The sequence below is a fragment of the Hypomesus nipponensis genome, chromosome 15 (assembly GCF_054491055.1).
Source record: "Hypomesus nipponensis isolate SF chromosome 15, ASM5449105v1, whole genome shotgun sequence".
In the NCBI taxonomy this organism is placed as follows: Eukaryota; Metazoa; Chordata; class Actinopteri; order Osmeriformes; family Osmeridae; genus Hypomesus; species Hypomesus nipponensis.
In genome coordinates, this window is record NC_140375.1 from 6,586,027 (window position 1) to 6,603,657 (window position 17,631).

At 48.3% G+C, this 17,631-nt stretch overlaps 1 protein-coding gene across 1 annotated transcript in view; it reads right to left on the minus strand.

Annotated features, from left to right (window-relative positions):
• Nucleotides 1–5,506: 5,506 nt before the first annotated feature.
• grik4 (glutamate receptor, ionotropic, kainate 4) overlaps nt 5,507–17,631 on the minus strand; it is a 77,308-nt gene continuing 65,183 nt past the window's right edge. The window contains exons 12-19 of the mRNA XM_084673882.1: nt 14,358–14,471; nt 9,943–10,052; nt 8,760–8,933; nt 8,456–8,621; nt 7,594–7,819; nt 7,255–7,383; nt 6,826–6,944; nt 5,507–5,896 (exon numbers count right to left, since the gene is read on the minus strand). Of these exons, the coding sequence (XP_084530008.1) occupies nt 5,507–5,896; nt 6,826–6,944; nt 7,255–7,383; nt 7,594–7,819; nt 8,456–8,621; nt 8,760–8,933; nt 9,943–10,052; nt 14,358–14,471 (1,428 nt within the window). The remainder of the gene's footprint in view (nt 5,897–6,825; nt 6,945–7,254; nt 7,384–7,593; nt 7,820–8,455; nt 8,622–8,759; nt 8,934–9,942; nt 10,053–14,357; nt 14,472–17,631) is intronic.

Sequence of the window (17,631 nt, forward strand, 5' to 3'; positions counted from 1 at the left end):
GTTTGAGAGAGAGATGTGCATATTTCTCCAGTGAGTTTTTAATGTGCAGGCTGATGTCTGTGTTTCTCCCTCTTACACACACACCCACACACTCTGACAAATCAATGTCAGGCCATCTGAGGTTCATTGATCACAGCAGTCATGGAGAGCAAAGGGACCAGACACTGAATGAACCTGCATTTTATGGAAGGCAAACAATGTCAAGATGTTTCGCTCAATACGTTCAACAGCCACTGTCTGGGGACCTAAAAGGATGAAACCACTGACAGCCTCCACAGACCCCAGAGTTCCTATCCTCACACACAACAAGAATAATAACAACAACTTTAGTCTGTTCCGCTGTGCTGCCAGCTGAATTGATACAGAACCTCATTGCTTCATAATATGTCTCCCGTTTCTTTTCAGGGTAGTTAGCCAGGGCCTTGTGTTGTCACCCCACCCCCCATATAGTTACTATATAAGTATAGTTAGAATACTCAAGTATAGTTTGTAGTATGAATATTGTAACTTTCCAGGTATATGTAGCTATAGTACACTCAGATTCTAGTTAGAATAATAAGAATATTGTAACAGTCTGGGTATTTTAACTGTTTGCAGTTGGATTACTCAATAGTATATAGTTGGAATAGTATGTACTGTATATAGGGACTGGAGTTTGACATATTAAATTTGTGTGTGTGTGTGTATGTGCAAGTCTGTGTGTGATGGAGAGGAGAAGAGCCATGGCGCAGAGAGAGGTCTGGGAAGTGAATTGAACAGTAAATCAAATGCAGGGCTGTGGAGTTGCATGTTGTACATGCACACACATACACACACAGAGCAGTCCTGAATACACAACCGTTGAAGATAGGAAAAATGCACTTTAACCCTTGTGTTGTCTTAACATTCTGTATACTCCCCTTGTCCTAAGGGTCAAAAAGGACCCACCTTCAAAAAAACAGATTGCAGAAAGACTGATTGCATTTAATCAGTGGACAACCATTTGTGTTACAGCAGACCTGTCATAACTGTTTTCTTTACTAAAGTACAGGTGTGTTATTGCATCATGCTCTGGGTTGTATTATTCCCCATTTTCTTCTTCAGACACCTCCTCTTCTAAATCATTGTTCTCTTGTTCCTTCTGGAGATCTGAAATGATCAGATCTACGACCTGTACATCTGAGAGCTGAGACCCTAACCCTGTTGGGCACTAAAATATGCAGTCATGGCTTCAGCAAAGAACACTGGGGTACGGTCATATGCAGGACCTGTGTAGCCTCTGACTGCATTCCCCATTAGTAAACAATGCTTTGAAGAATGTTTTATTTTGTCTGAAATTTGGTTTAGTTTGTCTGAAATTTGTATTTTGTCTGTGAATTTGAGTCATGGGATCATAGAGGGGAGATTCTGCACCTGAACACGGAAGTTTTAGTTTTGTCTGAATTCAATCAGTATCACAAATAGTATCACAAATCTAAATATATTATTGTATGTGTGTGTGTGTATGTGTGTCTCTTAGTTGTTTTTTTGTGGTGTGTATTATGGTTTTATAACTGCTGGGTCAAAAATGACCCTGAAAATCTTTGTACCCTAGTGATGTACTGTAATAGATTACAGTACAATTCTTGTCATCACCAGCTGCATCAAGGGCACTATCTATAATTCCAGTTATTAATATTTGTGGCATCTTAATCACCGAATGCATCATGGGCATTGTGCACTAGTGAATATAGCAACAGGAACGATGTTTGTACGACTTTATAAAGGATGCATGTATTAAAGTTATGTATTGTGCTTATTAAAGTTATGTCTTATGAACTTAGAAGTGTGCTTAGGCTTAAACAGTGTGTCTCACACAGGGTGTGGGGAACAGGCTGGACTTTGTGTCTTAATCTCTTCATTTCAGAAGCAACCTTGAAACCGGGCTGAGACGGCACCCGAGCAGGTGGGATGCGTCGGCAAGAACAACTCCCTGATGCTCGAGAAGCAACCCTCAAGCTCAACCCTCTTTTCACCTTTCCGTTTTACTGTAATTGCACTGTATAATATATGCTGGGGCAGGGACAGATAGACAATTGGACTTCTATTATCGGACCTCTGTGACTCCAGACAACTTTTTCTAGAACACAGACTAGTGTCATTGGATACCATCATTACTTATTGGAATAGAGACAACACATTTCAGTCCTTCAACAGCTTTCATGGAATTGTGAAAAAAGACAATGTTTCACTTTTTCTAATGTTGGGATCACTTGAAGAAAAGTCATTATTTTCAAGTTAAAAAAAATAACATAGTGACGGGTCATTTGACCCCTAAGACAACACAAGGGTTGAGACTGACTGCCTGGTTGAGTGACTGACTGTGTAATACAGTGAGCAGTCATTATGTAGTGTGTTTGGGATCTCGATGCAGATGTTTGGTGTCAGATGAACAAGCAGGCAGCAGCCTGGACAGACAGATGAGGAACAGGAGGTTATGTCCTCTGTTGTTGCTGTCTAGCATTCACATGGGGAACAATCTCTATTTGGCCTTGGCTTTGTAGGGGAAGCACCCCCCCCCACACACACACACACACACATACAATGTTCGTAATGTTCCACTTGCTCCATGTGAAGGAGCTACGAACACTGCAGCAAAACACACCAACTGTGAATAAAGACGAGAAGACAAACTGAAAATCACCCCAGAACGGAGGTTTAATGTTTTTACAAATGTATTTATAGTGGAATAAAAATGACAACATAAGAAAATAAAGCATATAAAATATAGCAGCCAACCCCTGCCATACTATACAGGGTTTCACAGTTTGGCTCCCAGGGGCTCTCCATGGGATTGGTTATAATTCTATACAATCCTTGCTCCCTGTTAGACTCAGAGGTAATTGGCAATCTTCTTTAAACCACATCTTATTTAGCACCTCTGTAAATGTTTTCAGTTTTTATTAAGTTAGTATGTACGGCACATAACGCCTTCAAGTTGGCTAAACTTAAATCCATCCGTGGCTCCTATATTTTGACAAACACCTAACACTATAATCTCTTGTTCGAAAGAATGCACCAATTAAAAGTGTGAATTTGGTATTGCAAACACAATTTACTGTGTGTGAGAGTAGTTTCTGGGTGACAGAGAGCATGTGTGTGTGTTTGTGTGTGTTTGCGTGTGCTGGTATCTGTACAATTTGAGTGTGTGGCTCACAACTTAAATCCTTCCATGGGTACATATTTGTACAATCAACTAACACTATATCTTGTTCTACAGGCTACACTAATTAAAGGTGTGAATTGAGTATGCCATTTACTGTGTTTGGTGTATTTGTGTGTGTGCTGGTAGTTAGCTAAGCACAGTATGTGTACAATTTGAGTGTGTAAAGGATGTCTGTGTCTGTGTGTGGATAGGAGGGATCTGTTTGTTGTGCATTAAAGATGATATGCCCAGAAACCCCGGGAGCCAGGCCTGGGAAACCCTGTAGATGAGACTGTATTTACACACTGCAGTAGGGCGGAAACATCTTGCCCCCCCAGCAGAGTCCCGCCCACAATGACACCACGGTCCCCAACAGTGCCACATGGCCAGTTGGCAACACTGTCTTCCAGACAACATAACAAGTTCAACTGTACAGATTCTTCCTCACTCTTCTTCTCTCTTTCATTTTTTATCCTTCTCTACCTCTTTTATTTCATCCCTTTCCTTCATCCCCTGTGTCCCTCTCCTTCTCTCCTCACCCATCCCAAACAAGAAAGCCTCAACTCTGTGCAGACTCAGACACTAAGTCTGAATGACTTACTCCAGTCAGGGATCATCATCATCATCACGTTTCATCTTCATCATCTTCATAATAAACATCACCACATACTAAAAAACAAGTATTACCTTCTATAGTGACCGGTGTGTGTGTGAGGGGAGAAAGATTGTTGTTTATGACTGAAAAAAAGGTTTATTTGAAAATAAAAAAGTGATTTCTTTGACAGACAGCAAATGTCATAAAAATTATAGTCTAAAACTTTGAATTTGATGGCATCAGATAGTTATCAACAACGTTGAATCCAGGGGACATTTTTCTTGTACATGATGTATTGATCTTGTTCTTATTAGACATGACCAAGAGTAATGCATGTGTCATACCTGGTCTGCTCCAATAAGACCAAGCATTGTCATGGTTTCAGGGGCTGTCCTTTTCTGATTGGCACTGCTTCCAGGGCACAGACAGACTGATGGACCTATCAGAGAACTCTAATGACAGATAGAAAGGCTTCACGCCTTATCACTGCCTGCCCAGACATCCCTTTTTCTGTTTGTCAAAGGCCAAGGTAACAGCTTCATCTGTCTGACAAAGTTTGAAGGAAACCTACTTTAATCAGAAACTGTCCTAAGGCTACTGGTGCAGGTAATATCACCATAGGCGCTTCATGAGGAATTAAGATTAGATTCAGAAGAATCCAGCCTCACTTTCACTAGGAAATAGAGGGCCTATTCATTTCATGTTTAAATAGAGGTGGGTGGAGAGACTGAATACATAAACACTGCATGAAAGACAGGAATACAAGGAGTAAAGCAGAAGTTTAGTAACCAGAGAGTGGTAACCATAAACAAAAGCATTTATAAAATGTCCATGGCTGACCTGCATGACACAGGAAGTGGGAGGGGTCAGGACAAGGTCTTGTTCCGTCAGCCTGTTCCGTCAGGGTGCTGTTTTTCTCGGCAACGGATTCTAACTTCTATGAGAACCTCTCAACTAGCCAATCAGCTGCGCTGACTCTTTCTGACATGCACTGCCGTGTCTCAGAGATCAAGAAAAAAACGTCTTTTGTATAGAATATCACTATTATAAAACAAGTCCTTGAGTGTGTGTGAGAGGGATTGTATGTGTGTGTGCATGAGTGGTTATGAGTGTGTGTTTGAGTGTGAACGTGTATGCGTGATTTCTTTGTATTCTTCCGAAGGCCATAGCACCTTCTGTAATAGACTGTTGGTATGTTTTTGGCACTTTCAAAGTAGCAGTTTTTTTTCGTAGAACAATGTGGCATCTTCAGTGCTTTAGAGTCTGCCCTTCTTCAGCTCTGCAGAGGTGAGTGTCCATAAACTCTTCAGGTAAAGAAATGTTGAATTCTTGAAAGAACAGTAAAATACCAATATTGATACTATTAACACAACAGAGGAAAGAAATAATTTATAAAATAAATCAACGGCACGACGCATGACAGAAAATACTGCATAGTACAAAGTAGCTGTCTGTCTTTGTATTCTTCCTGTGCTACACAGGGTGGTGGGCCAATAGGGTCAGTCCATTCAATGACCACATCCTGTTTCCCATCTGAGATCTGGACAAACACAAAATTCCATGACTAGTTTCCTAGTCCCCCCCCCCCCCTGGATAAACAAGACCCCCTGCCCTTCCAGGTAAACCTCAGGACAACCGCTAGCCCCCCCAGTGGGAGTGGGAAAGTGTCAGCTGGGGAGAGCAGTTTCTGGGTGACAGAGAGCAGGTGTGTGTGTGTGTGTGTGTAGGGGGGGGGGAGGGGGGGGGGGTTACTCAGGCTCGCTGCTATTAGTTGTCTTCTCCCACTCTATGCTCTCATCGCTGTGAGCGGGCGAGGGCAGGACAGGGCCGGGTCCTGGCGGTCGCAGGCGGAGACCCTGGAACCTCCGACACTCCGGGCAGATCCGGATGTGGCTGCAGCCGCGGGCCACCAGCGCTGCCTCCTGAGCCAGTCTGTGGGACAGGGGCTCCGGTAGCCCGGTACCGGCACACAGCTTCCCGTTACTGAGGTTCACGGCCGCAGCCCGCGCCCGGCGCTCCTCCAGTGGCAGGGGGCGTGGCCGGAGCATGGCGGAGGGGCGGCGGCGGCGAAGCTGCAGGCTGTCCCGGCACAGAACGATCCCCTGCAGCTCCCGGAACATCTCCTCACACACAGACAGCTGCAGGACAGAGGAGACAGGAGAGGAGGTGACTGAGAAAAGGGAACACTGGAAAGGAGCTGAGGAGGCAGGGAAGGAGGTGACAGAGAGGAGCGGACACAGCAGACAGGAAAGGAGGTGAGGAAGCAGGAGAGGAGGTGACTGAGGGGAAAGAAGAAGAGGAGGAGGACTGCTAGGACATTTACAGGGGTTGAATAGCTTCAGCTACAGTAACATGTATGGTATGTTACAACTTGATTTATAACTTTTGTAACCTGTATTTTTCAAGTTGTGATCATGTGACACTCCGGCACACACATACGCACACACACACACACAAATACACACACACACAAATACGCGCACACACTAATACACACACACAAATACACACACACACACTATTCACATGATATTACCATAGAAATAAATCAACACCATGGCAGACAGAGGAGAACACTTTATTTAAAACCAATCACAGTGATGTCTCAGAACACATTCAGTATTCAAACCAATCACAGTGATGTCTCAGAACACATTCAGTATTCAAACCAATCACAGTGATGTTTAGGAACACATTCAGTTGAAAGATTATCACAGCAATAAACTCAACGGACCACAAAACAGGACGCCTTCAGAAATAATATAATATAATTACCCTATATCAAATAAATAGTTGTTAATTTAAACTCTTGAAAACAGAACTGAAGAAGAGTATTCAGAAAGAAGATAAATAATCAGGTGTGGCTAGTGTCTGTCACATGTGTATGAAGGCATCCATGTGACATGAGGTCATCTCTTTGGCTTTGTGCTGTCCTGCAGGTCTAAAGGGCTGGACAGGAAGGAAGATGATGTCACAGCGACAGACAGGAAGAGGACGTAGAGGAGGGGCAGGGGCAGAGGCAGGGGAGGGACAGGAAGCAGAGGCAGGCTAGATACTGGTCTCTCACCTCGTGTCCTGGCGTGTGTCTCACCATCCAGACAAACTCCAGCACTGCCATGAAGATGGCCACCAGCAGACCACACACCAGCACCACGAAGATGCCCCCAATATTCTCCATGCCCAGACCTGGAGGGAGGAGGAGGAGGGAGGGAGGAGAGTAGAGAACAGGGAGGCAGGTGTAGGGAAAGGGGGTGAAGGAAGGAGAGAGTAGGGAAATGGGGAGGAGGGAAAACGGGTGAAGGGAAGGAGGGAGGGGAGGTAGGGAGGGATCAGTGTTTCTGTATGTAAACTTGGAGCACATGTTCAGCAGATGGAGAGATGGAGTCAGAGACCAGAGAAAGGATAGACGGAGGACAAGGATAGAGGGAAGGAGTAGAGAGATGGACAGAGCCACAGATGGGTAAGAGGGAGGACTAGAGGAGGAGGAGGAGTGGACCTTTGGCTCGATGGTCCTCCTCTTTGGGACACCTCCCTCCTTCCCACCACTTCCTCTTCAGGATCTCCAGACGGTTCTCCTCCTGCAGCTTCAGAATGGCCAGGTCAAACTCGTCCCTGTACAGAGACCCTGGGAGGAGAGGAGTGGAGAGGAGGGGAGAGGAGTGGAGAGGAAGGGAGGGGGGAGGGGGGAGGAGAAAAGAAGAGGAGATGAGGAAATGAAAGAAAAAAGAAGGTGAGGACAGAAAAAACTAAAGTCAATCTCATCCCTGTAGACAAACTACCTCCCTCCCTTCCTCCTTCCTCTCCACCCCTCTCTCTCTCCCTCCCCCTTTCCTACCAACGGGCATGCCGATGCCATAGCCCTTGGTGTCCAGCAGGCCTCCTATCTGGGTGAGGTTGCAGTTCCTCTGGCGGTAGTACTCGTTCATGGTGCTCTCCAGCAGGTAGGCATAGTTGGAGTTGAGCACGCGGGCGATGCCCTCCTCCGTGCTCTTCACAAACACGCTGGGCTGCTTGGAGTGCATGAAGTTCCACATGCGCTGGTAGGTCTGGTACCGCGAGTTCTGGAGGAGAGAGAGGGGGAGGGGCGGAAAGAGAGAGGGAGATTGGGATAAACAGAGAGAGAGAGAGAGAGCGGTAGGGAGAGAGAGAGAGAGAGAGAGACATTGACAGAAAGTGACACAGCGGGATGAGTGGAGGGAGGGGAAGGGAAGAGAACAGGGAAATGTCCCAGTTGACATTGCAGCCTGACAGCTCATTGATTAAGGTGGTTTGAAGGTGTGTGTCTGTGTGTGTGTGTGTATGTTTGTGTTCACGCGTGTGTGTCTGTGTGTGTGTGTCTGTGTGTCTCTGTGTGTGTGTCTGTGTGTGTATGTGTGTGTGTGTGTGTGTGTGTCTCTGTGTGTGTGTGTGTGTCTGTGTGTGTGTGTGTGTCTCTGTGTGTGTCTCTCTGTGTGTGTGTGTGTGTCTCTGTGTGTGTGTGTGTGTCTCTGTGTGTGTGTGTGTGTCTGTGTGTGTGTGTGTGTCTCTGTGTGTGTGTGTGTGTGTGTGTGTGTGTGTGTGTCTCTGTGTGTGTGTGTGTGTCTCTGTGTGTCTGTGTGTCTCTGTGTGTGTGTGTGTGTCTCTGTGTGTGTGTCTCTGTGTGTCTGTATGTCTCTGTGTGTGTGTCTCTATGTGTGTGTGTGTCTGTGTGTGTGTACCTGAAAGAAGGTCATGGTGGATCCTCCGTGCATGGTCCCGTACTCGATGGCGGTCTGGTCCGCCAGGTCGTCCACTGACTCGATGGGGACCTCCATCCTCTGCACCGTCAGGAACGCTGCCAGGTTGGCAGTGTAGGATGAGATGATGATCAGTGTGAATGCCCACCTGCAACACACACACACACACACACACACACAGTGTCAGATAAGTGTGTATATACTGTTTACACACATGTACAGTAAGTGTATATGTATGTGTGTGTGTGTGTGTGTGAATTATCTGGAGGTGGGTTTGACCACTGACCAGACGCCGCTGACACAACGGGTGGAGAGGGCGCGGGGGGCGATGGTGGAGCCCTGCTGCATGAACCCCCCCACAGGAAACCAGAAGCTGTTCCCCAGGGAGTACTGGTTGATGAGCAGGTTACAGCGCCCCTTCAGGCAGGGGTGGGGGTTGTACCACTCATACGGAGTCAGACTGAGAGGGGGGGACGGGGGAAGACAGAAGAGGGTGGAGGAAGAGAGAAGAAGAGACGGAGAGAGGAGGAAGAAAAGGAGAGGGGGAGGAGAGGAAGAGAGGGAGAGAGAAGGGAGAGATGAGGGAGAGGGGAGAGAGGAAGAAAGCTATACAAATCATTCATATTATTATTATTATTATAGAGGAAGAGGAAGGGAGGGAAAAGGGTTTAAGGGGGTCAAGAGGAGAAGAGAGAACAGAGACAGAAGAAGGGGGAACATTTCCAAAAAAGGAGTAAAAGATAAGGAAAGAGCGTTGAGGTCAAAGAGAGAAAAGCAGAGCGTGGGAAAAGTACAGAATGGGATTCATAAAGTCACCTTGAGTCTCTGGGTGGGGGGGGGAGTGTCAACCTGCTTTCCATTTCCCCATGGGTCACCTTTCAGTACACACACACGCACACAGACATATACACACCCAAAAATGCACACCACGCACCCATACTCTCACACACACATTCTCCGCACACACACACACAGGCCAGGCCTGTGACTGAAGGTAGGCTAATGATGCAGTTATAATGTGCGGAGTGCAGCATTTTGGTGCTGACAGCAGTGTGTTTGACTTTGTAGAAGATTCTTGGAGTGTTGCGCTGGGTGTGTATTCTCTCTTCTTGCCGTGGACACACACACACACCAAGCTAGCTAATGATAATGACAGCACATATAAACTAACAACAGGTCTCAATGTCAGCAGACATATGGAGATGACAGCACAGACAACCCTGGTTACAGTCTGTTTTACTCTGCCCGGTGAACTGACTGCTTCTGCTGTGCACCAAACTGACCACTCCACTTCTCTGCACTGAGATACCTGGTTCATATAGACACACACAGAGACCATGCAGGCTCATACACGCTCACACACACTCACATGTACAATATGTCATCAGTATGGTAACGTCAGTGTATTGTATCTTGGGTCTGCAGTAGCGGTTGGGCCAGCAGGGGGCAGTGTGTGTCTGAGAGCTCACCGTGCTACCAGGAACAGGACGCAGCTGACGGCCAGATAGGCCAGCAGCATGAAGAGCCACACCCCCGGAGAGAACGGATCCAGGAAAGAGAAGTATCCCGGCCGACGACCCTGGAGAACACACACGCACGCACACACCCACATGTGTTCACATACACACACGCATGAACACACACATGCACACACAGGCATACACACACAAATCCATACACACACCCACGCACAAAGAGACAGTGTTAGCCTTGGAAATACATGAGGTTCAACAGAGGGGGCTAACCTGGCTGCTGGAGAGACACAGAGAAGGATCGGACGTGATCCACGTTTACTTGACAGCAAAACACACAGAGACAGAGAGAGAGGACGAGGGAGGAGAGAGAGAGAGCGAGAGAAGGAGAGAGATAGAAAGAGAGTGAGTAAAGAGGGCCAGAAAGAGAAGAGAGAGGAAGAGAGAGAGGTCCCCTCAGCCACTGACTGATCTGAGAGAGGCTGTCACGGAGGCCCATATCATCTGTGTCTGTGGGACCCGAGGGAGAGGCCTGCATATGCCAGGCTGCCAGGCCCAGACAGGAGGCAGGAAGCTCAGACCCAGCCAGGGTTAGAGCAGAGAGGGGACAGGAGAGACCTACCCTGGGTGGAGAGAGGAGTAGAGGAGAGGGTAGAGGAGAGGTAGAGGAGAGATAGAGGAGAGGTAGAGGAGAGGGTAGAGGAGAGATAGAGGAGAGATAGAGGAGAGGTAGAGGAGAGGGTAGAGGAGAGATAGAGGAGAGATAGAGGAGAGATAGAGGAGAGATAGAGGAGAGATAGAGGAGAGATAGAGGAGAGGTAGAGGAGAGGGTAGAGGAGAGATAGAGAAAAGGTAGAGGAGAGGGTAGAGAGGGTACATGAGAGGGTAGAGGAAAGGAGAGATAGAGAAGAAGTAGATGAGAGGAGAGGGTAAATGAGAGGTAGAGGAGAGGAGAGGGTAGATGAGAGGAAAGGAGAGGTAGAGGAGAGGTAGATGAGAGGAGAGGGTAGATGAGAGGTAGAGGAGAGGAGAGGGTAGATGAGAGGAAAGGAGAGGTAGAGGAGAGGGTAGAGGGGGTAGAAGGTGGGCTGGGGGGTAGAGAAGGTATAAAGGGGGGGCAGAGGTGGGCTAGAGGGTTTGGGGGGCTAATTTGTTGTGTTTCATTATCCAGCAGAGAAGGTCCATCGTCCTGAGAACAAAACTAATGAGAGAGCAGGCAGAGTCAGGGTTATGGCACCTGCCTGAGGCTATTACCCATCCTCCCCAGACACACGACATGTACACGCACACACACACACTCACGCCCGCCAGCCAGTCAGCCACCTTGCAGAACATCAGCAAGCTACCCAGGATGGTTGTCAGGGGTAACCAGCAGAGCTCAATGTTAAAGGCGGCCTTACAGCTTTCCAGATAAAAACGCAAGTTGTGCAACAAGTGTACCATTCCGACGATACAAAATGCCACTTCCTGACCGACAACCAATCGGCACCGCAGACCTCCCCCTCTGAGTTGAACAGAGCCCCTCCACATCCCCCCACATATTAAGAGCATAATTATACAGCTGGCCAAGAGGGAGACAGAGCTTCTAAAGCATCTAAGTGTTAAATGAATCCCCAATTATGGGTGCGTGAGGCTTTCTTAATGAGGATGTAATCAGCTCCGAATCACTCTAATTGGACAACATAGGAGACGGCCTGGGGAGGGGGTGATTAGTCAGACAGCCAATCAGAGACAAGCAGCCTGAGGAGCATGCTCTCTGATGACATATGAGAGATGGGGAGGGAGGGAGATGGGGAGGGAGGGCGGGAGGGTGAGAGGGTGGGAAGGTTGGGAGGGAGGGTAGAAGAGGAGAGGAAGAGGCAGAGAGAGAGACAGAGAGAGAAAGAGAGAAAGAAAGATAGAGCGAGAAAGACAGAGAGAGAGAGAGAGAGAAAAAGGGAGGGTGGAAGAAAGGGAGGGGAGGAGAAGGAGAGGGGGAAGGGGAGAGAGATTGAGATCCATTATTAAGTGGATGTATGCCTTGTACTCAACAATAAGCCTGGGCAATAATGAACATCGTAAACTGCTGCATTAAGCATAGCACACTGCAGCACCATATCCCTTTGGGGGAGAGGCAGGTGTATGTGTGTGTCCGTCCAGGGTTTAGGGGACAGAGTGCTGACTGGGGAGGCCTGGGACCTCACTGGGCCCGGGACAGGTTGGGGGGGGCACAAGGGTGTGTGTGTGTGTGGGGGGGTCTACCAGATGCTGCAAGCTCACAGCACTTTGTTTACAAGCCTAACTCTCTAACTGTACCTCTGGAGATCCCTATGAAGTATCATCAGGATTGAGCTGAGCAGGGCAGACACGCTGGGACAGATGGCGGTAAAATGGAGGTATGAGGAGGAGGGAGAGGGAGGCTAATCTCAGCTGTAAGATGAGTGTTTAGCAGCCGGATATCAAGCCAGCAGTGCTGTTTTATCTGGAACCCTTACCCTGCTGCAGCGATACACAGGACTGGAGGGACAGAAGGATGGACCTACACAGGCAGACATGCCCACATAAGCACACAACACACATACACACATACATACATACATACATACATACATACATACATACATACATACATACATACATACATACATGCATACATACATATATACACACACATAGTCACACACAGTCACGCACGCACACACACACACACCTGGAGGGAGATTAAACAGCACTGCTGATAATTAAAACTCAACAGGCTGCTCTACTTCATCCTATTTCCATTGCTATTGATCAGGCCCACGGATTTCATTTAAAGTTTGAAATAAGCAGCAGAGTCCTATAGGAATGACTGCATCTCAGATCAATACTTAGTGGATTGGATCTCAACAAACGCAGTCACAGAAATTCAGATATTGAATGTTGGAGGAGGGCTGGTCCCAGGGTTGGGACAGGAGCTAGTTCTGGGGCTGGGGACTAAGGAGAAGGAGCTGGGGGTGGGAGAGGAGCTAGGCTTGGAGGCGAGGGCTGGGACTGGGGTTGGGGCTGGAGCCAGAGCAAGGGGCTAGGCCTGGGGCTGAAGCTAGGGTTGGGGATCTTCTCCATGACTACCCCCCCCCCCCCCCACTTCCCTCGACAGCGTGGAGGTGATCCACCACCGGGACAGAACAGAACGACCACTTAACGGGAACACCTGCTGTTATCGATCCTCCTGCACCTCCTCACTCTCAGCTGAGCCTCTTAACACCTCCATAGAGGGAGGGAGGTGAGGGGTGGACTGAGAGGGAGGGAGGGGTGGAGGGAGAGAGTGGGAGCAGGAGAGAGGGGTGGAGGGAGAGCAGGAGGGAGGGGTGGAGGGAAAGAGGGAGGGAGGGGTGGAGGGAGAGAGGGAGAGCAGGAGGGAGGGGTGGACGGAGAGAGGGAGGGAGGGGTGGAGGGAGAGAGGGAGATAGGGAGGGGTGGAGGGAGAGAGGGAGGGAGAGAGGGATGGAGGGAGAGCGGGAGGGAGGGAGGGAGAGCGGGAGGGGTGGAGGGAGGGAGGTAACTGCTCTACTGGGAGGATACCCTAATGTTATTGCTGGCTACGCCAGAGTGAACTCATCAGGCAGGTGGCCAGAGCAGGGAGCAGTGTGTGTGTGTGTGTGTGTGTGTGTCACCTTGGGTTTGGGATAGGGCTTCTGATCAATGCCCCGCAACCACAAAAACACACAGGACATATCGGATATGAGGCCTCTACCACTGCTTTGTTGTTTCTCCCTCCATGTTTCTCTCTCGCTTTCTCTTTCTGACTTTCCATCTTCACCCCTGCTGTCTCTCTCTCACTCGTCGCACTGTCTCCCCCATCCTCTCTCTCTCCCCCTCTGTCTTTCTCTTTCTCCACCCCCAGTGGAGGGAGTTATTGGTGTGAATTAGGAAGTGGTCACCATTAGAGCCGACTAGGGACTGGGGATGAGAGAAGACATTTATCAGGAGTTTCACACTATGGAACACACCATCTGCTGCTGAGAGAGACAGAGAGAGAGAGGAGACACAGGACAGGGGAGACAGAGAGGAGGGGAGAGAGAGGGGGGAGACAGAGAGAGAGAGAGAGAGAGAGAGAGAGAGAGAGAGAGAGAGAGAGAGAGAGAGAGAGAGAGAGAGAGAGAGAGAGGGAGGGAGAGAGGGAGGGAGGGAGGGAGGGAAAGATGGCAGAGGGAAAGAGTACCAAAGATACAGAGAGAAATAGAGAGATAGGAAAGATAGAGGTAGAGAGATTGAGAGAGGAGTAAGGGATTAGAAAGAGGGATAGAGAAAGAGAGACACAGAGGCAGGTGAACACCCGCCAAGCTGCCTGCTCTCTTGCCTGGTCATTAGCCAAGCTCTGCTGTCAGCACTGATCAAGCGTGTGAAGTCGACAGATCTGTAAGTCAGGGATCAGGGGTCAGAGGGCGTCTCACCAGGTGGACACGGTACATGATGCTGATCCCCAGGGTCATGAAGGGCTTGGAGAAATCGATGACCTTCTCCCTCTCAGCTGTGATGGTCAGCCCTGCCACGGCCAGGTCCGCTTTCTGAAATACACACACGCATACACATGCACACACACACACACGCACGCACACACACACACACACTGTTAGGGTACATTCAGGTACAGAATGCTGAATCACACCCAGCTGGTAATACAAAGTAAATCTTTGAGATGAATGCGGGATGTGAATGTAGGGTGTGCTAATTCTCTAATGCGGTCTTTGTTGTTGCCAGTAACAGCTTTGTCTGCCAGCAGTACACCAGACCTGGCTGATCCAGCAGTGCTGGCTGCGTGTTTATGTGATGTACGTTTATTGTTTGTGTGAGCATGTGTGTGTATTCTCTCTCTCTCTCTCTCTCTCTCTCTCTCTCTCTCTCTCTCTCTCTCTCTCTCTCTCTCTCTCTCTATGTCTCTCTCTCTCTCTCTCTCTCTGTCTCTCTCTCTCTCTCTCTCTCTGTCTGTCTGTCTCTCTCTCTCTCTCTCTCTCTCTCTCTCTCTCTCTCTCTCTCTCTCTCTCTCTCTCTCTCTCTCTCTCTCTCTCTCTCTCTCTCTCTCTCTCTCTCTCTCTCTCTCTCTCTCTCTCTCTCTCTCTCTCTCTCTCTCTCTCTCTCTCTCTCTCTCTCTCTCTCTCTCTCTCTCTCTCTCTATGTCTCTCTCTCTCCCTCTCTCTCTCTCTCTCTCTCTCTGTCTGTGTCTCTCTCTCTCTATCTCTTTCTCTCTCTCTCTCTCTCTCTCTCTCTCTCTCTCTCTCTCTCTCTCTCTCTCTCTCGCTCACTTTCTTTTGTTTATCTCTGACACCCAAACCCAGCACACATAACTATGATAGAACCTCTGCTGCTGTACACACTTAGAATTCATCCTCAGAGCAATTGTGACCAATCAAAAAAGGACAAAAGGTGGGCCATAGGTGTCCTGAAAATCAGTGAGGTGGGTGTTGAGGGGTGACCAGGTGGTATCACACACCGACCTGAACATGGTTTTCTCTCCTGAGGTCAACATAATCATGGAAGCAGATTCTTTTTAATGGTAATGTTATTCAGTTGGTCTGTTTTTCCAGTCTTCAGGGTTTGGATGAGTCATCCACTGCCTGTCTGCTCTGTGTTGCTTCAAGGTATCAGCAAGAAGCAAGCTCTGACCCAAACGCTCTGCTTTATACTGTGTGTTTGGTGTATGTGTGTGTTTGGTGTGTGTGCATGTGTGTAATTGGTGTGTGTGCATGTGTGTGCATGTGTGTGCTTGGTGTGTGTGCGTTCTCCAGACTACCTCACAGAGAGAGTGTTCAGGCGCAGGCCCCTGGGGAGGCAGAGAGGGTCAGGCCAGGTTACGATCACTTACAGGAGACCCACACTGTGATCCCCTCTCTCAGTCTATCACTCACTGTGTCTCTCCCTCTGGTTCTCAAGATCTCGCTCTCTCTGTCTCTCTCTGTCCTGCTCTGTCTCTCTCTGTCTCTCTCTGTCTCTCTCTTTCTCTCTCTGTCTCTCTCTGTCTCTCCCTCTGGTTCTCTAGATCTCTCTCTCTCTCTGTCTCTCTCTGTCTCTCTCTCTTTATCTTTCTCTAAGGCGAGTTGTTCTGTTGTTTTCTAACACTTAAAGCTGGAGTAGGCAAGTTTTGCGAAGCTAGACATTTTAGCTTCTGTTCCAAACAATTCAAACTATAATATCCCACCCCTTCCCTTAAAAGCCACTCCCACAAAACACATGAATGCGCTGTCTGACTACAGAACTACCAGGATTAACTAGTATAGTAGTCCACGGGAGAGAGAGCTTTTGAGAGAGCAGCATTGGTCATGTTGCATGCACATGTAATAACACACACAACACTATCATAATGAACATAAACATGGCTAACGTTAGTACTCACTACTTTCACACTAGCATTTTATATTGGGAAATTCTATAATTGAGTTTTAACTGTGAAATCTGGAAGTGGATTTATTGCTCGCTTTTTTATCCGCCATTCTTGTGTTGTTAAGAAAACCACTGCCTAGCCTGGTTGAAAACTATAATAATGCGCCATTAATGCGCCAGTAATCCAGAGTATTTCGATGTATTAGTTGCTATCAAGATGTGAAGTTTATTTCGTGAAATATGACAAAAAGTACATCTCTTCAACATTGGCTACATCATCTTTAACTGAAAAAACTCTAGCTGAAGGAGAAAACCTGGTGTTCTCCGAGCATGCCCTTTAAAACCTGTAGCATCGACTCCCTAGCTCCCTGCGGCCTCAGCCCCAGCCCCAGCCAGGAAAAGATGGTCATTTATTCTTTGACACATGAACAGAGTGTTGGAATATCCCTCCACCTACTATTAATATTGATTAGAATATCCCTTCACCTTCTGAATATAAATATTGATTTGAATGTCCCGTTACCAACTGAATATTCCTATTGATTTAAATATTCCCTCCACCTAGTGAATATGAATTACTGGGCTCTGCCCCTTCATCAGAACAGGACATCATCTGTACATATGATACATGTTGTCATATATACATGTTGTCAGCTGTTCAATAATGCAGCGTTGTTTCTTCCCCCTCCCTCATCTCTCATTCCATCTATTTATCTGTCCTCTCTCCATCCATCCCTGTTTTTCCAAACCACTCCATCCATGTATCTGTCCTCTATCCCCATCCCTTCTTCATCTAACAACCCTCCCTCCCTCCCTCCCTCCCTCCCTCCCTCCCTCCCTCCCTCCCTCCCTCCCTCCCTCCCTCCCTCCCTCCCTCCCTCCCTCCCTCCCTCCCTCCCTCCCTCCCTCCCTCCCTCCCTCCCTCCCTCCCTCCCTCCCTCCCTCCCTCCCTCCTTCCCTCCCTCCCTCCCTCCCTCCCTCCCTCCCTCCCTCCCTCCCTCCCTCCCTCCCTCCCTCCCTCCCTCCCTCCCTCCCTCCCTCCCTCCCTCCCTCCCTCCCTCCCTCCCTCCCTCCCTCCCTCCCCTGAGCAGGAGATAAAGTAGGAGAAACTCAGTTTTTGTTACTCTTTCTTTGCTTTCTCCATCCTCCCTCCCTCCCTCTCTCTCCCTCTCTCTCTCTCTCGCTCTCTCTCTCTCCAGGTCTCTCCTCTACTTCCTCTTCCTGCGGCAGTCCTTTAGAAGGTCGACCAGCCTGAACCAACTAGTTAGGGACAGATTGAGACAATAACACAAGCAGGCACCCCTCTCTCTTGTCCTTAATGGCTTTGCCCTCCATTAGCCTGGAGAATTA